Source organism: Notolepis coatsorum (assembly GCF_963971535.1).
Source record: "Notolepis coatsorum genome assembly, chromosome: 14".
NCBI classification, from domain to species: Eukaryota; Metazoa; Chordata; class Actinopteri; order Aulopiformes; family Paralepididae; genus Notolepis; species Notolepis coatsorum.
The window spans coordinates 71,689,274-71,713,963 of NC_140178.1; the positions used below are offsets into that span (position 1 = coordinate 71,689,274).

General features: G+C 41.7%; 2 protein-coding genes across 2 annotated transcripts in view; one reads left to right on the plus strand and one right to left on the minus strand.

Moving 5' to 3' along the window:
- The window catches only part of e4f1 (E4F transcription factor 1), a 39,090-nt gene extending 37,056 nt beyond the window's left edge, over window positions 1-2,034 (minus strand). Inside the window, exons 1-4 of the mRNA XM_084329141.1 lie at window positions 1,916-2,034; window positions 1,465-1,628; window positions 298-379; window positions 29-207 (exon numbers count right to left, since the gene is read on the minus strand). Coding sequence (XP_084185267.1) covers window positions 29-207; window positions 298-379; window positions 1,465-1,628; window positions 1,916-2,012 — 522 coding nt within the window. The 5' untranslated portion in view covers window positions 2,013-2,034. The remainder of the gene's footprint in view (window positions 1-28; window positions 208-297; window positions 380-1,464; window positions 1,629-1,915) is intronic.
- Window positions 2,035-2,469: 435 nt separating this feature from the next.
- Window positions 2,470-21,748, plus strand: LOC311241090 (hexosaminidase D). Its single transcript, XM_084329784.1, has 14 exons — window positions 2,470-2,602; window positions 2,748-2,835; window positions 3,004-3,247; window positions 4,811-4,920; window positions 5,056-5,143; window positions 7,735-7,899; window positions 8,584-8,746; window positions 9,850-9,921; window positions 10,012-10,207; window positions 11,701-11,783; window positions 19,211-19,286; window positions 19,544-19,642; window positions 19,894-19,983; window positions 20,223-21,748. Exons 2-14 carry the CDS (start codon window positions 2,753-2,755, stop codon window positions 20,404-20,406), a joined length of 1,653 nt encoding a protein of 550 aa, XP_084185910.1. The 5' UTR covers window positions 2,470-2,602; window positions 2,748-2,752; the 3' UTR covers window positions 20,407-21,748.
- The last annotated feature ends 2,942 nt before the right edge of the window (window positions 21,749-24,690 follow it).

Here is a 24,690-nt window from a genome sequence, read left to right on the forward strand (position 1 = left end):
AAGAAAACTGATTGAACATATGACTCACAGTTTTAAATGTCTTTTTGCATATCTTGCAAATGAAGCGTCCCTCTTGGTTGACAAAGACGGTCCTGTCGACGCCTGCACCATCAGGTATGTTGACTTCTGCTCCGTCTGACTGGTCAACAGCCTTCACTGATGCAGTTCTCTTCCTGCGCCCTCGGCCCAACACAGCCTCTGTCCTAACTAAAAGGAAACCGATGAGGGGATCAGTTGACAAAGTCAATCACCTTACAGATTTCAAACCTACTTCGGTTTGCAACAATGTAGACCCACCATTAATCTTCTCCATCTCATCTTGGGACACCCCTTCCACCACTATGACCACAGAGTCAGCGTTTTCCCCGGCTGCAGAACCCTAGCATAAAGCACAAACATTTCCATGAGGAACATCATGACATCAGATTGCCTGCTTGTTTTGTGTCGGCTGAGCATTAGCTGCCTGTATTCGTTGTTTTATGTATATTCATTCATAGTATTCTTGTGATATTTTTTTTTGCCATACAATATGGCACGCGCAGCACATTGGCCCGTGGTTGGCATTTAACAACGATCGCCTGCTATTTGATTACTATCAAATCTTGATTAATTGAAAATAGAGGACCCTGATGTAAACAAGACCAACAACTTTTTCTGGTCTGCATCCTCTTAGCAGTTGTTTGTATTGAGCCGTACTGTATTGTTCTGCAATCTGTTAAATAAAGTTTTCAATCAATCAATCACCTGTTGTTTAGGACCTAGATGTCTTGTCTGCAATCGAATACTATGAATTGCTACTAGCTAACCCCCGGGCCATATACAGTCGGGAATAAACCCATAGGGAAATATTTAGGTCCAGAGATTGAAGGCACCTGAAGTACAGCTGTGTAGACTAAAGCAACTTGTCAATATGACACAGGGACAGGGGTGCATTGGTTATTCATGGAACATGACTGCGCTGCTTTTTAAAATATACTGACTAGAGCCAAGTTGACACTAGATACAAGTGCTTGGTTGGGACTAATATTTTTAAGAACAGGCAAAATGTCACGTCACGTGCCACGAAGCAATCAATGCACCGGTGTTGTATTGACAGATAATAGTCTACGCGCTACTTCAGAGGATCATCGGGTACATTCATAACGTCACAGTGGTCACATCGGGTACATTCATAACGTCACAGTGGTCACACATCTAGAGACCTAAACAGATCATTGATTGATTGAAAACTTTATTTAACAGATTGCAGAATGGGTACAATACAGTACAGCTCAATACACACAATTGTTAAGGGGATGCAGACAAGAGAAAGACTTTAGTCTTGTTTACATCAGGGTCCCCCATTTTCAATTAATCTACGTTGTAAGGTTCCTTCAATCTCTGGACCTAAAGATTTCCCCATGGATGTATCCAGGACTGTATATGGCCAGGGGGCTGCTGCTGCTACTAGCTAACTAGAATTACCGCTTGGTCCAGTTGCTCGGCATCATCCTCCTGTTGGTTCGCCTCCTCCTCCTCCTGCGGCTCAAGAGGCTTCTTGCAGTTCTGTTGTTGCAGTTTGTGTTGGATGAACGCTTCGAGCGTGGAGAACTCGGACTGGCAGCGTCCACACTTGTGCACATCCTCATCTGCAAGTAACAGACAATAGTATAGTTGAATGGTAAAGTTACAGTTGTGCTTAGTTATCTATAATATCCCCTGTGCTTGCTGTGAGCTCATACCGGCTAGCTTCCAAGCTAACTCGCTAGCGTGAATATAATGTCTAAGCTAACGCCGTTAGATCAGAGGAAGGCCAACCGTTGGAGGGAAGAAGCTAAGCTTGTTAGCTGCTAGCAACACATGATGGGGCTGTAGGCCCAAACACAACAACTGTTAAAAACACAAAGCTGATATTGTAAGAAAAGAGTATATAAACCTTCATCGCCTAGGGTAGCTGGAAGGCTGATGATGTTGTTGCCGTGATCCGTTTGCTCCCTCTCTGTTTCTGCCGTATGATTATTTTCAACATTCATGTCGTTTGAGCTCCGTCTCTGTCGCAACGCCGCTACTGGGACAACATGGCGGATTTACGACTTCGTCGTCATAACAACAGAAGGGCGTGTATAATAATTAATAATATGTGTGTACCTGTGGAGACGGGGGACGTGTATAATATTATTATGTGTGTACCTGTGGAGAAGGGGGACGAATAAGAACAAATGTGCCACAAGCAAGGCTTCTGTAAATGTGAGTCATTATCTATCAGGCATCCTCCTTCCTCCCTATATATTTTTTTTCTTCAAATGTTGTATGTAAATAGTTTTGAACAATTTCCCAGGTGTCTTTTGATAGATGAAATATTAAACTAACTGTGAATGCATTATTGATGATTGTTTTTATATATAGTGTAGGATATACTAATACAATCAAATTAATTAAATCAAATACTATAATGCAATTCTCGAAAGATCCGGAAGATGGCAGAATATGCATGAAGCTTGGTCATTCAGACCAAACCAAAGCCCTATAAAAAGAGGCCAGGAAGGGACCAAGGAAATCACTGCAGACGCAGACCGTAGCCTACTTGTATTTGACAGAACAAAAACCAACCAAAGGAGCGCCCGTAAGTTACAGCATAATTCTCTAACTTGGTGCTATTCTCTAGTCTATTAGGTATCATGGCGTTTTTTTGTGTGCTGTGTGACATGAATCCTGTTTTATTCCATGCTGTTGTTCTTATCCCACTTATTTTATGTTTTAATTTACAGTCACCATGACCATCTTGAAGCGTATCAGAGTGGCAGTTGTCATTGCAGTGATTTTGGCCACTATTAAACTTTGGTCTTCAGGTTCAAGGTAATTCAGATTCGAGGTCTAAACATTAGGCTACCATGACATATGGGAATGTAAGCCTCTATAGGGCAGGTCAATGTCTTAAGTTGTAGTACTACTGATTCGATTTTGATATATTTTTAAATGTAAAATTGTCTATGTATTCATTATGTACATTAATCCCTGTCCCAGGTTAGAGAAGGAGGAAAAGCTTGCGGTCCGTGACACTTCATTTTGGCATGAAGAACGGACTAAGTCAAGTATGAACAACTTGATTAACAACTCAGAGATGGCACTTCCTGCACTGGACAAGGATTCTGGTCTGAATGACTTGCCAAAGATACACGCAGTTAAGATAGTTGCACCTTCGGTCCCTCTTAGAGTAGTCCACCTTGACTTGAAAGGAGCTGCACCCAAAGTGAAATACCTGGAGCAGGTATGAATGAATGAATGAGAACTTTATTTAACAGATTGCAGAATGGGTACAATACAGTACAGCTCAATACACACAATTGTTAAGGGGATGCAGACCAGAGAAAGACTTTCGTCTTGTTTACATCAGGGTCCCCCATTTTCAATTCATAGTGACATTTATGACTTACACAACATACATGACATTTATGGCATAGGGACATGCATGACATACAGGTATTTAGTACTGTTACATTTGTGACATATATGATAGGGCTGGGCGATATGACGATATTATATAAATATCGGGTACAGTTCATTAACGATACACTTTTTAAACGTATCGTGGATATCGTGATGTTTTGCCCAAGAGGCTTGTGTCGCGTCAATCTGGTCCACACGTTGACACTTTTGAACAGCGCCGCCCCACACACACACTACTGCATCAAAAGTTACTATTTATGATAACAAAGGCATTCGTTTTGTGGCATTAACGTTATATAGTTACACTTTCAATAACATCAGCGTATTTACATAGCAACGACCGAGGTCGACCTAGATATAGCAAGCATTAGTCGTTCATATCTCAGCCCGTGCTGACTCAGTTGTGCCCATTCTGCGGTCTGTTAATAACGTTTTACATCAGACAGATGTATGGAAAGGCTTTTATTATAACATCCGTTGCAGTAAAATCATTATGCCTCCAGTCGTTTAGTCCTTCTGCGGAGCTAAAAGCTAAACGTCGGCCGCGGCGAGCTACCGCTGCCATTGTTATTGTCATTGAGCTCTCCAATGGCGGAAGTAAAAAATGAATACGCGCTTGCCGATTGGTGCTAAGAACAGCAGGGCGGGTGCAAGCGATGTGACGTAATTGGCAGACGCGACTGTCAATCAAAATGATTCTGTTTGCCGACTGAATGAATGAGAACGTTATTAACAGATTGCAGCATGGGTACAATACAGTACAGCTCAATACAACAACAGTCAACAGCGGACTGGAGGATGCAGACCAGAGAAAGACTTTCGTCTTGTTTACATCAGGGTCCCCCATTTTCAATTCATCATATTTCATATCTAAATCATATAATATCTCATTGCTAAATATATGCAATATATAATCTAATAATCCAATAATCTAAATCTAATATATAATATAAAAATGCTAAATGCATGGGTATTTTATTTTGTCTTTAATGTTAGCTTGCAAACTCAAATACTGTCTTGGTAAGCCTCATAATGAATTTTGGGAAAAAAAAGAAAAACATCGTGATGCGTATCGTGTATCGCCGAAAGGTCAGAAAATATCGTGATATCATATTTAGGCCATATCGCCCATCCCTAATATATGATATGCAAATATACAGTACTGTTACCCATAGATCCTAACAGAGATTATATACATATGATGGGGAGGAGACTGTACATTAGGAGGGGGTGGGTGGGTGGGTGGGTGGGAGAGAAATATACATACAGTGGGTGGGAGAGAAATATAGGTAAGAGAAGCTGTTCTCTTTTGACTAGGCATACTATGTTTCTCAACACATGAGAACGCTTACTTCCACTACAAACCTGCTGGTTTCAATTACAGCTCTTCCCACTGCTTTCCACCCTGGGAGCTGACGGGGTGCTTCTAGAATACGAGGACATGTTTCCCTACCATGAAGACATACAGATTCTCAGGTCACCTCATGCTTACAGGTAAATCTTGCCCCGCATGTAATCTCTGTCCATTAGTCCTCGATTTCCGTTGACTTATCTGAACAGAAACATAGACAAGATGAGTATAGGATCATGTATAGGTTCAGACTGTTTGTGCGTTTTTTTGTGGTGCAGTGTCGAAGACATAGAGCAAATCAAGAACATGGCCAAACTGAACAAGCTTCAGTTGATCCCTCTGGTGCAGGTGTTTGGACACTTTGAGGTAAAGTATACATTTTATTTTCTCTCTAACCTCATTGAAGAAATATTGGGACTCACTCCAGTCAATTTGTTTAAATCCTTGAAGATTGAATGGATATTTACAGAAGCCAGAGCTGGAGCTGTTTACTAGATCACAGGAAGTGACAACTTGTCCCTCTGGAGGCGAAATGATAAGAGACAGAATGGTAGTTTTAGTTTACATACATATTGCACAGTTTCATCTAAGAAAACACGCCAATCAAAACAAAAGAAAGGGAAAGGAAGCAGGTTTCAAACCACAAGTTGGGTTATCCATTTTGTAGATACTATTGTTGAAGAATTATGGTGATTCGTCTGTGATTATAATATGAATTACTGATGTCAACGACACTTCTACACTGGTAGTGTTGATGGATCTCTGTCATGACCTCTCTCTCTCGGCGGTAAACTAGGGCAGCCAGGGTTCAGGTTGCTAGGCAACCTGACTCTGGGAGTCACAATATGGCATTCCTTAAGACAAATGTATGAAGTGTTGGTGTGTAAATCTTCTCCAGATGAATGGACGAGAGAGCGAATAAGAGAAACTGATTGTTGTGAAGGATCAGATTAAACCGAATATATATATTTATTTATGGATATATATTTAATAGTATTTGTATATCGTTTGATATCCCTTGTATATTCTTTGTACATATACACTGAATATCCCTTTAGTCTACTACAGCCCATAATAGTTCATTCTCTCATTGGACAAGAACCTGGCGCCAGCAGACAGGCCCCTTGAGTCAAGTTCAATAGTGCCGACGAACATGTCCCAACTAGCCCCGGTTCCGCGTAGGAATACGGCTACCGAAATACGAATGGTACTATTTGTTCACCGTGCATATAAATAGGGCGCAAGTAAAGTAGAACTTTCTCTTAGTCAATTAGTCCTTTACCCTCCAACCTAGTAACAGACGTGAAGCCTCACCCACGACCCACGTGTGGTGCAGTATGGCCTATTTTGGCCCCAGAATAGGCATTGAGACCTCGTGTAAATTCATAGCTGAATTGTCATAGTTTGGCACTGTACCGTCGAGTGGGACGTATTTCTATTAAGTAATAATAGTCTATTATGTATGGTGCATCATTCGGTTAAAGTTCTAAAGTGAGCAGCACCCCCATCGTTCCTCGCGTTATCTAGAGTCTTAACCAGGCTGGGCAGACCACGCATGGTGCTTTCATCCGAGGAGTTCTGGGCGAGGACGAGTGGACCTGCACATTGGATTACCTACCCGGACGACTGCTGAGCCTATACGGCATGGAATATCTATTTGCTTTGGGTGCTTTGATTTGTGGAGCGGATAACAGCCAACGCCAGGGAGTGTTGGAATTACCCCCGAGAGGAGCCCAGGTGAGACGGCGCTCAACCCAGACCGAGGCCGCCTCGCTTCTCCTTCGTTGTGGACCTACAGCTACCGTCTACAAGAGGGCCCAAGTGTATTCATCTGTGGATCAAGATCCTGCGGGCACTGTTTTCTGTACCTGAATTCTCCCCAGGAATCGTTGGCCAGATGGGATGCAGCTGACGGCTCTCCAAACCCCCCCCCCCCCTTACTGACTTACAACCAGCAGGACCCCTTTAGTATCCCGCTATAATCCTTAAGTACCATCGCTATAGTTTCCCTAAAGAACCAGGTTGTATACTTGCTTCCTGCGTAACCAGAGATTGGACATTCAGTGTTGATTTGCCTACGAATACTCATTTGCCTTACAAGTGCATTCAAATCATAAATGTAATTAAGTGAATGTTATATATACCTTTTGCTATATTAAACCTTCGACTGTTATATTTGTGTGGACCTGGTTTCATATGTGGGAAAGTGTTCATCATACTTAGATATCGTGTACTGGATGGCCAGAAGTTAAAGTACATCAAGCGGTAGTGGTTTAATGATACCATACTTATCAATACAGTCAGGGAATTGTACCCCTCAGTTACACTGATCAATGGACTTTATCGCACGAATCTGTCGAGACTTTCAATGAATATAAATCATTCCTGTTAATCTCTCCTGTTTAGTTAAATAAACGTCTTTCTGATAACCGTACACTGGACTGTGTTCATTTTGCCCGGGGATAAACAGATGTTTCTGAGAGCACGAGACACAGTGGTCATCGTATAAACACAACGCAGACCATTATCGGTACAGCCATCGACCACTGGATTATCGAAACATCCAACACAGTGTCGGAAGAGTAGTCAGGGGTCCGGTCCATCCCCTAGCGGTTACATGACCGCTCACTCCAGGGAATACAATAAGAGCCACATACACACATGGGGTGACAGTGGCTCAGGAGGTAGAGCGGCCATCTGGTAGGTTCCCGGTCGATTCTCCCGGCAGCGTGTTGGGAAGTGTCCTTGAGCAAGACATTTAACTGCTCCCGATGAGCAGGTTGGCACCTTGCATGGTTGCCTCCACCGCCTGTGTGTGAATGTGAGGCATGAGTTATAAAGCGCTTTGGATAAAATCGCTATATAAATGCAGTCCATATATATATATAGAAGTGATGTCACCTGTAATGAATGACTACTACACCATCTTATTTTTGCTTCTCTTTCCCATTTCAAAGTTTGTGTTGAAGCACAAGCAGTACCACCACCTCAGGCTGGTGGGAGAGTTCCCCAACAGTCTGAACCCCCGTCACCCTGAGTCTGTGGCCCTGGTCAAGAAGATGATCAGACAGGTCATGGATGCTCACCTTGAGGCTTGCTGGTTCCACATGGGGGCCGATGAGGTAAGATACTCCTAGTCCTATGTACGAAACGGTCCTCATAGTATCTACTGTGTTTCTGAGCTGAATTGTATTGCATCATTGTCCTGGTTTTTATAATTGTTTATACTGTTGACGATGAGTATCCCTTGATATGGAAAATATGTCTTGTCTCGAAAACATTTGGAATCCAGTAGAGTTTCAAGTTTCTTTAAGTTTCAAGTTTCAAGTTTCTTTAATATTTGTCATACAGAAGTACAGAATACTTTTATACAAAATGCTTCTTACTGTTACGCTCCAGAGACTGTGCAAGACAAGATAAGTATGAAATAAAATAACATAATAAAATTAGAAGTAAAAAAAATGAGGTCACAGTGTTCAGTTTAGACATATTTACAATGTTCGATGCAGAATAGACGTAGTTACCATACAATATACAATACTGTGCAGTGTACTAATATACAATACTATATAGTGCAAGGCAGAAATGGGACGAGGTGCAATTTAGGTACAATTCACAGTTTAGGTACAATTCACAATTCACAGAGTGATGGATCTACATACAGTATCTCTCCTATATGTTTCTAATAAGAAAACGTGTTATACTGTAACTTGTAAGTATTGGTACTTTTATGATCCTATAGTCAAAGGTGTAAAACGATGAACAAAAATGTGCAGGAACCCTGATCTGATGTCCGTGGTCCTCAGGTGCGTTTTTTGGGACTGGGTTCCAAAAACAACGAGGACGCTGAGGAATTGTTTTTGAACCACGCAGTAAAAGTGGCCCATTTCATCAGCGAGAGGAGGCCAGGGCTCAACGTGATCATGTGGGATGACATGCTGAGGAAAATAGATCCTTTGACCATTCAGAGTATGACATCATTATACTGTACACACATCATCAGAGTATGACATCATTATACACATCATCAGAGTATGACATCATTATACACATCATCAGAGTATGACATCATTATACACATCAACAGAGTATAGTAGTAGTAGTAGTAGTAGTTTATTTTTTTCAGTCATTATTCCCCCTCAGGGTATGACATCATTATACACATCATCAGGGTATGACATCATTATACACATCAACAGAGTGACATCATCAGAGTATGACATCATTATACACATCGAATGCCTTGAAACAGTGTCGATCTTTCTGCAATACATTTACATGAACTGGACATTCAAAATGCATTTGTTGATGGTCGCCTATGAATGTGTTGCCGCTTGTGAAATAACAGTGTCATGAGGGATGTGAATTTTCTGGTACCCCACCTTTTGTGTTTCAGTGGTAATTAGGATGATATGTGTGGGTGTGCTGATATGCAAAGGAGGAAAATCAGCTACTCTTGGAGGCCAACGGATGTTCTAAAAAAGAATGTCCTTTATTGGTACAAAATGATACGTTATTTTTAAACCATCCATCGAGTCTCCAAGACTAGCTAAATTTTTCTACCCTAATCAGTTGTTCCCAGTTCATGCACCTTGGTTTAAAGACAGTTGTGCCAGTTTTTGTCTTGTGTGCTGATGGTTCCACATGCCAGAGGAAGAGGTAGGGCATTCTTGCGTATATCCTAGTATTCCCTACTGGATGTGTTGTGATCCTGTTATTTCACAAGCGCAATGCATTCATAGATGAACGTGTTCTACATGTACAGGTAATGGAACACTCATCGTAAAAATAACATTTGGCTTGTTTGGTAGAATGTGATATTATGGTCTTTGTTGGAGAATCCTCGTTTTCATGGCATATAGCGCTGGGAACCGGGTGGCGCCAGCCTCTCCCTGTAGAACATTTATGACGTCATCTTTCTTGATCCTTGGCTCGTTTTTATTTAGCATTTGTGTATAAGAAATGTTGCATGACAAATCTCTTCACATTCAAGCATGCATTGCAAATGCAATCCAAACCATTATCACATTAGTTATCTCATGACCGATAATTTCCATGTTTTTAAACCATAGAATCGGGGCTGCAGAATATCACTGTCCCGGCTATATGGAAGTATACGAGTAACATAGACAAAGCATGGATTGGTAAGTGAAATGTTGTACTGTAGCAACGTTAACATTTATACAACTGTGTGATACTCGCCATTATTCATAACCAAGTCGTGCTATTGGCAGACAACTTGATTGCTAGGTACCAAACGGCTGGTTTTAAGGGTGTATGGTTCGCCAGCGCCTTCAAAGGGGCCAGCGGTATTGACCAGCAATGGACTCCTTTAACTCTGCATCTCCAAAACCACCTGGCCTGGGCTGCGGTCATGAAGTCTACGCCCTCCATCATCCTCCAAGGCATCCTGCTCACTGGTTGGCAGAGGTAAGATGTGCTGCACATCAAATCCTCAGCTAATTCTAGTCAGTACATACAAATATATGGTACTGTGTAAGAAAGGGAGAACATCATAAGAAATAGAAATCCGAAGGGGAAGAAACTGTACATTAGAGGTGGGGGGGGGGGGGGGGGGGGGGGGCATGAGAGCGGTATACTGTGCAAAGCCTGAAGGGGCACAGGGTTTGCTTATAAGCAAATCAAGTAATTAGAATGTTGTAAAGGAGGATAGGAAAGGAAACTCTTTAAAGGGGCATTTTACCAAAAATAATGATTTATTTTGCATATGATCACACGCATCCAAAAACGAACTCAAACTGTTTTGCTTTTTTTGCACACATTAATTTAGTTTGCCAGTTATTGAGAGTAAATTAGTTTGAGTATGGCCACCAGTGATGCCATCTGGGACGTTGAATCCTTGTGTTGTGTTAATCAAATGAGTCTGGCCAGTCGTCCTTATGAACACAAGTGGCAGTGTTCGCGGGTGGGAAGCCAGTGGGGTGTGAGTCCTGGCCGCTGCAGCAGCGACTCCTACTGGTCGGTCAGCAGGGAGGGGATCTGGGGGAAATGGCATGAACCTTCAGGAGTCAAGCCTCCACAGTTCAGGAGTCCAGCCTCCACAGTTCAGGAGTCCAGCCGCCACAGTTCAGGAGTCCAGCCCCCACAGTTCAGGAGTCCAGCGGCCACAGTTCAGGAGTCCAGCCTCCACAGTTCAGGAGTCCAGCCTCCACAGTTCAGGAGTCCAGCCTCCACAGTTCAGGAGTCCAGCCTCCACAGTTCAGGAGTCCAGCCTCCACAGTTCAGGAGTCCAGCCTCCACAGTTCAGGAGTCCAGCGGCCACAGTTCAGGAGTCCAGCGGCCACAGTTCAGGAGTCCAGCGGCCACAGTTCAGGAGTCCAGCGGCCACAGTTCAGGAGTCCAGCGGCCACAGTTCAGGAGTCCAGCGGCCACAGTTCAGGAGTCCAGCGGCCACAGTTCAGGAGTCCAGCGGCCACAGTTCAGGAGTCCAGCGGCCACAGTTCAGGAGTCCAGCGGCCACAGTTCAGGAGTCCAGCCTCCACAGTTCAGGAGTCCAGCCTCCACAGTTCAGGAGTCCAGCGGCCACAGTTCAGGAGTCCAGCGGCCACAGTTCAGGAGTCCAGCCTCCACAGTTCAGGAGTCCAGCCTCCACAGTTCAGGAGTCCAGCCTCCACAGTTCAGGAGTCCAGCGGCCACAGTTCAGGAGTCCAGCCTCCACAGTTCAGGAGTCCAGCGGCCACAGTTCAGGAGTCCAGCCTCCACAGTTCAGGAGTCCAGCGGCCACAGTTCAGGAGTCCAGCCTCCACAGTTCAGGAGTCCAGCATGCTTATTTTATGTTATGGTCTACATGGGTTGTCCGGTATTAGGATGCAGTCCAATAGCAATGATAACAAGAAATCTTTACAGCAAAGCCACACAGTTTCAATATTTACTGTAGATCAACAAGAGTTAATGTTTTACAGGTATGAACACTACACTGTGTTATGTGAACTCCTCCCAGTTGCCATCCCTTCTCTTGCCATGTGTCTACAAAGTCTAAAGAATGGTATGTATCACAGCAATACAAAGGGTTGAGAATTAAATATGAAAATTGGGAAATGGATGCATTATATGTAAATGTGGGGGAAACTGCTTTTGCACATTAACCTGGTTAATGTGGGTAGAAAACAGCATTTGTAAGTCGCTTTGGAAGTGTCAGCTAAATGACTAAATGTAAAAACAAGCCTTAGTCACACGTGTGTCTATGGCATGGTGTAATAATAATAATAAACTTTATTTGTATAGCACCTTTCATACAGAAACTGCAGCTCAAAGTGCTTCACAACAGAAAAAAGACAGACATAAAGTGCAGACATATAAAATCACAGTTTTTTCACATTAGGATCTAACATCCCAACAGGCCACCTAGTTTATGGTTTGATTCAGTTTTAAATGGACAATAATAAAAAGAGTAAGGTAAAATAGTGCAGTGCAATACAATTATAGAATAGATTAAAAAATATAGTAGAATAGATAGTAAAATTATGCAATAGAATGGACAGAGTAAAATAGTGCTACAGTACAATCAACAGCGGAGTGTATTAGAAGGCTATGGTGAAGAGGTACGTTTTTAGCTTATTTTTGAAAATATTAAGAGATCTAGCTTCCCTAATGTCCATAGGTAGTGTGTTCCATAACTTTGGTGCATAGTTTGCAAAGGCTGCATCCCCGATTTTCCTTAGACTGTGGCTTGGAACCTTCAATAGACCAGTAGTAGATGATCGCAATGTTCTAGGAGGCACATAGTTGACTAGAGAATTAGCAATGTAGCTTGGTCCTGTTCCATTTAGTGCTTACTGCTTTGTATATAAGGAGGAGGACCTTGAAATCAATTCTAAATGTTACCGGAAGCCAGTGTAGGTTAGCTAATACTGGACTGATGTGGTCTCTCCTCTTGGTTCTAGTTAATAGCCTAGCTGCGAGTTTTGAATGAGTTTGAGTCGGTCTGTGGTTTTTTTTGGGAGGCCAGTGAGGAGTGCATTACAGTAGTCAAGTCGGCTTGAGATAAAGGCATGGATCAGTTTTTCAGCGTCTTTTTGATTTATAAACGGCCGTACCTTAGCTATGTTTCTAAGGTGGAAAAATTATGTTTTTGTCACTTTGTTGATGTGTGATTTAAAGCTTAGGTCTGAGTATATTATAACACCAAGACTTGTAACTTCGGGTTTGATCCAAAGAGTAAGTTGCCCCATATTGCTCTGTAACATTTCTCTTTTTGTTATGGGACCGACTAGTAGGATTTCAGTTTTGCCCTCATTTAATTTTAGGAAGTTGTTCTTCATCCATTTGTTTATTGCTAAGAGACAGGTGGAAATGGAGTTTATAGCTGTGTGATCATTTGGTTCAGCGGAGATGTACAATTGTGTGTCATCTGCGTAACTATGGAAACATACATTGTGTTTTCTAATGATGTCTCCGAGTGGCAGCATGTATAGTGAGAATAATAATGGACCAAGGCAGCTCCCCTGTGGAACTCCGAAGTAGGTGTCATGTTTCTCAGAAGAATGATCTCCAAGCCTGACGTAATATTTTCTCCCTTGATATATGTTCTGAACCAGTTTAATACATAGTCAGAAAGACCAACTAGCTGCGCTTAGATCTAATAGGACGAGAATTGAGACTTTGTTTGCATCAGAGTTTATTCTGAGGTCACTAATTATTTTTTCAAGAGCAGTTTCAGTGCTATGGTGCGTTCTGAAGCCTGATTGAAATTCCTCCATGATGTTGTTTTCTTTGAGAAAGGAGTTTATTTGTATTGAGACAATTTTTTCAAGTATCTTGCTGATGAATGGGAGGTTGGATATTGGCCTATAGTTGGTTAGTACATTACTGTCTAGTTTGGGTTTCTTTAGTAAGGGTCTTACGACAGCTGTTTTGAATGCGTCTGGGAAAATACCTGTCAGAAGCGATGTATTTATAATATTTAGGACATGACTTGCAATACTCTCGAATATTGGCTTAAAAAATGCTGTGGGTATAGGGTCAATACAGGAAGTGGAGGAGTTACATTCCATGACAGTTTTGTAAAGCTCAGTTGATGTAATGCAAGCAAATTTTCCTATGGTTACTTTTTTTCGCAGGGTTTGCTGATGGTGTCCATGTTTGTATCAGGACTAATGCTGGCTCTAATTGAAGTTATTTTGTTATTGAAGAATAATGCTAGTTCTTCACATTTTGATGCAAATGACTGTGGGGGCAGTGTTGTGTAGCTGGTCGATATAATATTCTAGTAATTCTAATAATAATAATATTCTAAGAGTTTCCAACATTCTCTGTGATAATCTTAGAAAAATTGTCCTTTCTTGCCACTCGTATTTCTTTGTTATAGGCAGTCATGGCTTCCTTATATATATCGCAGTGGACTGTGAGCTTGGTTTTCCTCCATTTTCGTTCAGCAGCTCTACAGATTGTCTTTGTCTGACCATCATTGCTATTATTTAACCATGGGGAGATTTTGTCACTTGACTTATTTTTTTGCCTTTAACACATTGAGTGCCACGCCCCTTTGACCAGATACCCCCTTGAGTGCCAGCGCTTTAGTGAATGAATGAATGAATGAGAACTTTATTTAACCGATTGCAGAATGGGTACAATACAGTACGGCTCAATACACACAATTGTTAAGGGGATGCAGACCAGAGAAAGACGTTTGTCTTGTTTACATCAGGGTCCCCCATTTTCAATTCATATTGACATTTATGACATAGGGACATACAGGTATTTAGTACTGATACATTTGTGACATAAACGGTATTCAAATATACAGTACTGTTACCCATAGATCCTGACAGAGTATATACATTAGGAGGGGGTGGGTGGGTGGGAGAGAAATATACATACGGTGGGGAGGAGACTGTACATTTGGAGGGGGTGGGTGGGTTGGGGAGGAGACTGTACATTTGGAGGGGGTGGGTGGGTGGGAGAGAAATATACATACGGCGGGGAGAGAATATATACATGCAGTGGGGAGGAGATTGTCTATTAGGAGGGGGTGGGGGGTTTGGACATTTACGGTGGCCAGTTTCGAATTGCAGCCTCCCGTAGGTGCTCTTTAAGAGCGGTTTTGAATGTGCGTAGGGATTCACATTCCTTTACAGCTTTGGGTAGGGCGTTCCACATTGATGTGGCATAATTGCTAAACGTGTTTAGTCCCTTGTTTGAGCCGAATCTGGGTTTAACATGATTTGTTGAGCTTCCTCTGGTGTTGTGGTCGTGGTATTCACTGACCTTTGGGAAGTATTTTGACATGTACATGGGTACCGTAGTCGTATAGTGTATCTTGTAGACCAGGCCCATGGAGAATGGACTCTGTTTTGCCCATGTGTAATGATAGTTTGTTATCAGCGAGCCATATGCAGATTTTGCCTAGTTCCAAGCGGGTTTTTTCAACCTGCAACTTGTTCTTGTCAGAGACCAGCAGGGCTGAGTTGTCCGCAAACAGGAACAAGTTGCAGTCACAGGCTGACGCCATGTCATTTGCATAAATTAGGAACAGTAGCGGTCCTAGTATGCTTCCTTGTGGAACACCACAGCTCACTGTCAGGGGGGGGGGGGGATAGAGTACCGTTTACCTCCACCATCTGTTCTCTCCCCTCCAGGTAGGATTGCATCCAGCTCACTGATAAACTATCAAAACCAATTGCTTTTAGCTTGTCAATCAGAATGGTGTGATTGACACGTGTCGAAGGCCTTTTGTAGGTCCAGCATGACCATGCCAAAGTATTTGCCCGCGTCCACCTCTTGTTTGATGTGGTCGTTCAAATAGAGAAGGCATGTGTCAGTGGAGTGGGACGTTCTGAAGCCAGATTGGAATTCGTAGATTCGATTTTTTTCCGCCAGGTACTTTTCGACCTGTTCGTAGACTATTTTCTCCATGACTTTCGATGACTAGTCAATGGGAGGTCGGGATATTAAACTAAATCTTAAATTATGGCTAAGGGTCTAAAACACCCCTCCCTTATCAATGACTTGCTTGCAGTCAACATTTATAAAACGGATTGTTTTTTCATTGGTACATTTCCGTTTTATACCGTTTTGAATACGAGTATAGTTTCGGAGAGTTCTAGTAATTTCAGAGAAATTCTGCGATAATAGCCCTTTAGTGGAATACACAAAACACGTTGTCATTTTTCGGCTGATTTATGAATCGTTTTCAAATAAACGCTAGATTATCGATAGTATATGTGTACTTATGCACGCTAGAGAAGCGGGCTGAAAAATCTATTATCCATGACCTGGTCAGCGCTAACGTCATACACGCACACACACAGACACGTTGTGATCGCTATGAAAAAAACATCTGATTAACCCAATACTGGTAAAATGGAGTCCTTACCTCACATCAGATGTTCTGCAAAAAGATTAATCCAATTCCTGATCGCCATTCCAAATATTGATTGCGTTTATTGATCCAACGTTATAGTCCGAAACACATAATCGACGCTGCTCTGAGGGTCCTCAGTCAATCTGGTAACACGATACTGCATGCCAGAGATGGGAAAACCCTGGACCGGATTTTTTTCTGATGCACATGGCCACCCAGTCTAATCCAATGATGTGCATTACCATCCGGGAGACGATAGGCGGCGGTATTTGCCCTTTTCGAGCTCAGACCCATTCACAATGATAACGTCAGGCTGGATGGATGAAAAATTTATGGATATCGCTAATAAAAAATAACGATTAAATAACGAGAACTCGTCATTGGCACTCAACGCATGGCGAGTTAGGACGACTAATCTCATCGCTGGCACTCAAAGTGTTAATGGCGCGACAGCATCCAGTGTATATGATAGGGTGTTGTTGAGATTTTCAACCATGCAGTTTAAAGAACAGTCCAGGCTCGATGGTTCAGTTTGTCTCATGATGTTTGAGAACTTCTCTTCTGCGATGTCATCTAGTACTCTTCGCTTTACAACGGTTACCTTTTTTGTCTGTTAAGTTTAGGTTAGCATTGAAGAATACAGTGATGGTCAGATATAGGTAATTCGATTACTGATACTTTATCAATGTTCAGCCTTGTTGTCATCATAAGTCTAGGGTGTTACCATGTTGGTGAGTGGGTTCATTTACATGTTGTATTAGCTCAAAGCTGTCCAGTAGGTTGGTAAGCTCAATAGCCTTGGGGTCGTTCTTCTTATTTATATGAATATTCAGATCTCCATGTATGATTACTCTTTCACATCTAAGGATACTGACTGAGATTAGCTCTGAGAATTCCTGCAGACATATTGATGAGTATTTTGGTGGCCGGTACAATGTGATGATGAGCAAAGACAGTTCAGCTTTGAGCTCAATAGCAAGATATTCAAATTATGTAAATTCACCCATGTCAATGTCATTACATACAAACCATGTAGATAAAATAGCGGCAAGCCCTCCCCCTTTTCTATCTTGTCTGACCGATTGATAATACTTATAATTTGGAGAAGCCTGCCAGGGCAGGCTTCTATCAGCGTTGTCGCACCAGTAATGTCATTTAGCCAGGTCTCGACTAGGAACATGCATTGCACGCTGCGTTTTAGGGTTGTTGATGGGGAGGGGGATCCCCGATCAAGAGGGAGGGGGGAAGAGGAGCGTGACACAGGGGGGGAACGGCTGGGGGGAGGGGCGACGGTGATCGCCGATATACTGCCTTGACATCGATACGGAGGGAGCTGGGGCGGAGCGCTGTTAGTTCTGCTGTAATCCTGTGGATGTCCTCCGCGATCCGATCCAGTCGTTCCGACCCCTCAGCAATCAGCTTGCTCTGTATGTCCTCCGATAGCGATTCTATCGTCTTGACGTCATCAGCGTTAGGTTGTGTTATTGTACTGTCTGTCTTAGAGCTTGTTGCAAGGCCGTTGTCGATGGAGTAGAAAGTGTGGGAAGTGAGAATTTTTCTTCCATATCTGTTCAGAGAAAATCCATTCCTTTGGAACAACTGTTCACGTCTCCAGAACATGTCGAAGTTTGCAATGTAATTGACATTGTGTAGCACACAAGCAGTTGAGAGCCATTTGTTTAGCTGGAGAAGTCTGCTGAATCTTTCAGTCAATTTAGAGACTGTTGGCAGGTGGCCACTGATGTGCGATTCAATGTTTGTGGAATCCAGCATTTTCAGCAATTCAATAAAATCACATTTCAGATTTTCAGACTATTTGAGATGTCATTTGCTCCTACGTGGATGATTAATTTCCTGGCTGTTGTGTTTTCCAATAGAATCTTTGTGAAATAACAAAGCACATTCCAAACAGTTTCATCAGGGTAGCAGTATATCTTTGTATTTCTCTTTTTGTTGATATAGCCTACAGCAGAATCACCTATTATCAGCGTTGTTGGTACAATGTTTTCCTGTGTACATTTAGTTTTGATGAAATATTAGGATATCATGTCAACCACCAAGTGGAGGCCTATTTGAGCATGTGATCTCTATTTCAGGTTAGGGTTAGGCAGGTCTCCATTAAGAAACAAACATTTAATTAAAAGATATGGAGAATCGAGTTAGAGTAGGATAAAAAACCGTAAAAGGCCATGCATGTTGTATACCTCCACATATTTAATTTGTCCTTAACCTTAATTCAAACCATAACCTTACTGCTGAGCTCACCTTAACCTAAGATAGAAAGTACAGTGAACGGGGGCGGCCAGGTAGCGCAGCGAACTAAGCGCCTGTCTAACACCGCAGAGACACTGGTATCGAATCCGGCTGTCAGCGGTACCTCCGGCTTGGTCAGTCGTCATACTGACACAATTGACAGTGTCAGCGGGTGGAAACCGGTGGGTTGTATCCTGGTCGTTGTAAACAGCGACTCCTACAGGTCGGTCAGGGCGCCTGCACAGCGAGGGAGGGAATTGGGGAAGGTAGTGTGAGCCTCCCACGCGTTACACTTCCCCAGTGAGAGTCCTCGCTGTCAGGTGAAAAGAGGCTGCTGGCTGTCTCCACATGTATCGGAGGGCGCATGTGATGGACTTCAGGGCTCCCTAGACCAGCAAGTGGGGGGCAAATGCACGCAACGACCAGGAAGGGGAGGGGGGAATTGGCATAACGACAAAAAAAATACTGGGATGGGAGAAAAATACAGAAAAAATGAGAAAAAGTAGAAAAAAAAACGGCAGATCCTCGCAGGGCTGTGGCAATGTTCCTCTCAGTTATCGACCCGGTGAGGAATGTACACATAAGTTGGGAAAAGTGCAAAATCCCTGTGTTTTTACTGGAACGTACATTACTATATGTATACTTTTTATGGTGAAGTACTCGAGACAAATTCACCCCACCATTAGGAAAAACTAAATCTTTGCTATCCAGCATGATGAAAAATTCTATTATCTATATTATGATACAAGACCGAAGAAGATATTATTCGCTTATATTTTAAAGTTCCATTTCAATCCAAAATGTCTGGGCACTTGATTACATGCCCTAATAGCTGTGCATGTGTGTATGTTGAATAGGTTCCTTCGATGCCAAGGCAAAGGCTAAGGTTCAACACATCCTAGGCTGTGAAGTTCAGGTGGTGAATAACCTGTGGTATGTACTGCATTCACTCCATTCACTACTACTACTACTACTACTACTACTACTACTACTACTACTACTACTACTACTACTATAATTATAGTATAAAATATACTATAATTATACACAAGGTGTTAGGTATAATAGGTTTGTGGTACTTTTCTGGTTGTTTATAATAGCAGTTTATGTTGTTTGTGGTGGCAGAGTTTAAGGCCGCTGCAGTTGATTGTGTAAGTTTGCGTATGTTTGCTCTGCCTACTTGTGAACAGTGAGGGGGGTGGCGCCTTCCCCGGAGAACAGATCTATAAAGGAGTGCTTCACATTCAAACCAACCTGAAGAAGGAGGTGGATGCCTTCATGGACAACCGGTAATTACCCATCTGTTCAGCTCAAATGTTTAAGATGTGCTTTGTTGTTGTTTGTAATATACAAATATTTGATTTCCTTCTGAGAAGAAACTGAGGACCATGACCATTATCAGTCTCCTACATTTGTGTCACTTTTCAACAGATCCAAACATCTTTTTTTTTTTTTTTTTTTTTTTTTTTTTTTTTTAATGAAATGTTTTTGTGTGTTTATCAGTTTCCTACTTCTAAAAACACAACGTTCTATATTACAGCCAGCTCAAAGGGGGGTTCAGTCACTATCACAGACGTCACAACTTTGGAAATCCAAGAAATATTGGATTCTTTAAAGATCAACTGGCCATGTAAGTAATAAATAATTTATAAATATTTAAGCCATTAGTGTATCGATTTTAAATATTCTGTTTCTCATTATGTCTAATAGTTAATGATGCAATCTTAAAGTGACTACTATCTTATTTAATTACTTGGTGCATAATCCACCAAGCATTTTACCAATTAAATCCTAAAGGAAAAGAAAAGATGCTCACTATTACTTGCATTTTCTACAAATGAGAAATGCCTCTTCTCCCTCCTCCTCCAGACTGCTGGAGAAGTGGGAGGCTTATATGCGTGACTTCCGTATGGAGATGGAGGCCATCTATTTTACTGACACCGTGGAGGAGTGGATGGATGAGAACGTCAACCCCCACCTGGACCAGCTGAGAGAGCTGTCGCGGGACACTGAGCGAATATTAAAGCTGAACGGACAGGCGAAGTCTTTATGATTGCTCTGCCCACCGCTGCCTCCCCTATAAACTGCACTGGCTTGAATGATAGCATTCAACATCTACTGTATGACATGACTGTTCCTCATGCAGCTCTCTGCATAGGAGTGTGGACCATATGTGTCTGCTCTACGGACTGGAAATGGCAACGCATGTGCAGATATTTCACCAGTTTCCAAAGTCAAGCTTTTTTCCGAGGCAGCTTTTCTAAACTGTATGCCATGGCTGTGCCCCAAGGAATGGAAACCAATATCCCCAACATGGATAACTTGGTTATCGTGGGACACTGGATTGCACCGAATATAGATGAAGAATAGGCAAAGTTACAAGAGGATGTTCTCTCATTCATTTACTCTGAAATGAACAAATCCTTGTTAGTAGGCCAATGGATCTCTCAGGTGATGAATTGAATGTTTATATTATGCATATGTTTTGCACTAAATCGAATAACATTGGTCTTAATACGTCATTCTTCCATTTGATTTGATAGATAGAATTAGAATTATTTTTATTCTTGCACTGGTTATATATGTGGATTTTTCTCCCTTATTGCATCTAACCTATTTCTTATGTCTAAGCTGAGACGGCAAGATAAATATCTTAATTATCCCCAGGGGGTAATTCCTTTTCACAACAATGTACTCATCAGACAACAGTACATACATCATCAGTGTCAAGTTAGAAGTGTGTACTTATTATTTTAAGGGAGCATGTTTCTATGCATAGGACTCTTTTATCTAATTCCAACGTGAGCTTTGGAAATGTGTCCTTGTGAGTCGTGACTCACACCTGTCCTTGGCGCTAGATGCAGATGTTTGTTTAGGTCTGCAGTTTGTGCAGCTTTTCTACTCGGAATCCACTAGCCAAGTTCCAAGTCTCCTGTTTTAGTGTGCTGCCAGTTTTTGCTTTTGTGAAGAAAACAACACAAGAGTTAGTTTCAAAGCACATGGATTCTTGCTGTGATGTACAGTACAGTATCTCTGCCAGACTTGCAATTGGATGCCATCTTAGGAAATCAGTGGAACAGGACATCTATAAACATTGAATGTAAAAGAGCAATATATGCATCTTGATAGGTTTGGTTTCTAGTCGACTTGAAAGTGTTGTACTAAAGATAATCTAAAAATGGGTATTTAATTGTATTCTGTGGTTTTAACGGTTTGTTTATGTTGGTAATGGTTGTAAACACTGGAGTTAAACCGATAATATTGTGATTTAAAATGTTAAGAGAACTTCAAACTCTTCAATAATCTATGTTAATATAGGGCGACGGATCGTATATAGACCTAGGGTTGCTAAGTTTAATGATGTTTTTACAAAATAAATCATTTTCTCTGTTCTACAGTTTTGTTGAGAGGAAGATTATTGTCTGTATAAATTCTATCACTGTATAATTTCATAAATTAATTAATATGCAAGCTTATCTTAGTTTCTTTGTTTAGTGTATTTGTTTATTTGACGGGGACAATGCACATTAAAAGAAATATGCCAGATTTAGCCAAGAAGGCTAGTTTTCATCCCTGGACAAGTATAAAAGAACAGGTGTTAGACATCAAGCATACATTGGTTCATAGAATAAAAGGATGTTATAGTAACAATGGCAATATACTATGTAGACATACATAGGTTCATAGATAAGAATAGAGTGTCATGGTCAATATATACTGTATACACAGTACACACAAGTCAAACAAATCAGTATCCTACCAGCACAATAAAATGAAGTCAGTCTGAGTGGAATTAGTGACTGAGCCTAGTTGATTACTAGTCAGCCATGATTTCGAGTGATTGAAAAATGTGTATGTGGTGCACTTTCTTATGTTTTCTGGCAGTTTATTCCAGTCATGAGATGCTTTGAGAATGGCTGAAAGTGATCTGAAAGGTACAGCACAGTCTCCTGTCACAGTGGCTGAACATGCTCTGTCTGAAAGGTACAGCACAGTCTCCTGTCACAGTGGCTCTGGTGGTTCGGCTCGATGGTGGCAGTGGTGTAATGAAGATGCAGAGAGGAGGTTGTGTAAGATTTTAAAAACTAGACAGATTTGCAGAGATGATAATGTTAACCCAGCTCAGAATATTGTTTCCTTAGAATATTGCAGTGATGGTGTCTAACAGGCTTCATGTCCCGTGTCGTTTGTTTGATGATTCTATGGGCTTCAATGTGGATGGGCTGGCTTGTCCCCAGGTTGTTAAGATAAGATATTCCTTTATTGATCCCCTTGGGGAAGTTCAGGCATCATAGCAGCATGGGGGAGGGGAGGTACAGGTAGTAGAAGACATGGTACAGGTCATAGAATTATAGTACAGTAGAGAAGTAAAAATAGACTAAAAGAAAAACAGTGTAAACAATATAATTAACTCTGGACATGCACATATGGGCAACAAGATGAGGGTATGTATGCCCTTCTCAGTTATATTTGCCCTACAATATAGTTACAATATATATAATCTAATAATCAATATCTAATCTAATATATAATCTAAAAATGCTAAATATATGCTCTGATGAAGAGTACAGCATACACATAAGGTGCAGTATGCATAAAGTATGTCACGTTATATTGTCCTTTTGGGTGGGAGTCGGGGGGGGGGGGGCTGTTCTTGCCCCTCCACCACCACTTGCCCCAGAAGTCCACCACCAGCTCCTTGGTTTTACTGGTGTTGAGTTGGAGCCGAGGTGGTTGCTGTCGCTCCACCCCACAAAGTTAAACAGTATGTTATGTGAGAAACATTTTTGCAGCACTGTTAGACATACAGTTTCTGGTGTATCTGAAGTTTGTGAGATTTAATTTGATACTTTTTTTTTATTCTCTTAAAAAGGTTTAAAAGATTAGTTTGAGTCAAGCGGTACCTCCAAGGTATTTAAAATCGCTCACCAGTGTGATTTTGTCACCAGAGTATATCAGGATGAATGAATGAATGAATGAATGAATGAAAACTTTATTTAACAGATTGCAGAATGGGTACAATACAGTACGGCTCAATACATACAATTGTTAAGGGGATGCAGACCTGAGAAAGACGTTTGTCTTGTTTCCATCAGGGTCCCCCATTTTCAATTCATATAGACATTTATGACATACACAACATACATGACATTTATGGCATAGGGACATATAGGTATTTAGTACTGATACATTTGTGACATACGCGGTTAGGATCAGGATCAGTATTATTCTCTTTTAGAAACTCTGTCTCTTAAACAGTACTGTATATTTGTATATCTTGTATGTCATAAATGTCTGAATGTAACAGTATTGTATATGACAGTATATCTGTATGTCTTGTATGTCATAAATGTTATGATGAATTGAAAATGGGTGACCCTGATGTAAACAAGACGAAAGTCTTTCTCTGGTCTGCATCCCCTTGTATTGAGCCGTGAATGAATGAATGAATGAATGAAAACTTTATTAACAGATTGCAGAATGGGTACAGTGCAGTACAGCTCAATACATACAATTGTTAAGGGGATGCAGACCAGAGAAAGACTTTCGTCTTGTTTCCACCAGGGTCCCCCATTTCCAATTCATCGTAACATATATGACATACATGACATACAGATAGACAGTACTGCTACATCTATACATTTATGACATACCAGATTTGCAATTACAGTACTGTATTTGTGATACAAAAAGAGTCCAGAAAGAAAAGAGTATATACATTAGGCGTAGAAACTGTACATTGGATTGGGTAGGTGGGGGTGGGACTGTACATTGGAGGTGGTTGGGGGGGGGGGGGGGGGGGGGGTGTTGGCGGGGGTTGTGTTCGGACATTTACAGGGGCCAGTTTCGAGTTGCAGTCTCCCTTAGGTGTTTTTTGAGAGTGTTTTTGAAAGTGGGTAGTGATTCACATTCCTTTACAGCTTTGGGTAGGGCGTTCCACATTGATGTGGCATAATTGCGAAACGTGTTTAGTCCCTTGTTTGAGCCGAATCTGGGTTTAACATGATTTGTGGAGCTCCCTCTGGTGTTGTGATCGTGGTATTCACTGACCTTTGGGAAGTATTTAGTCATGTACATGGGTACCTTGGTCGTGTAGTGTATCTTGTAGACCAGGCCCATTGCAAGTTGCTGTACTCTGTCGTCTACTCTAAGCCATCCTAGGTTGTCAAAGTGGGCAGGGGTGAGGTGGGTTCTAGGAGTAAGGTCAAGCAGTAGTCTGACCAGTTTGTTTTGAGATGTTTGTAATTTTGTTTTTAGCGCCTTTGAGGTGCTTTGGTACCATGAGGTGCAAGCATAGTCGTAGTACCCTTGAATGAGTGCTCCTGCTAGAGTCTTC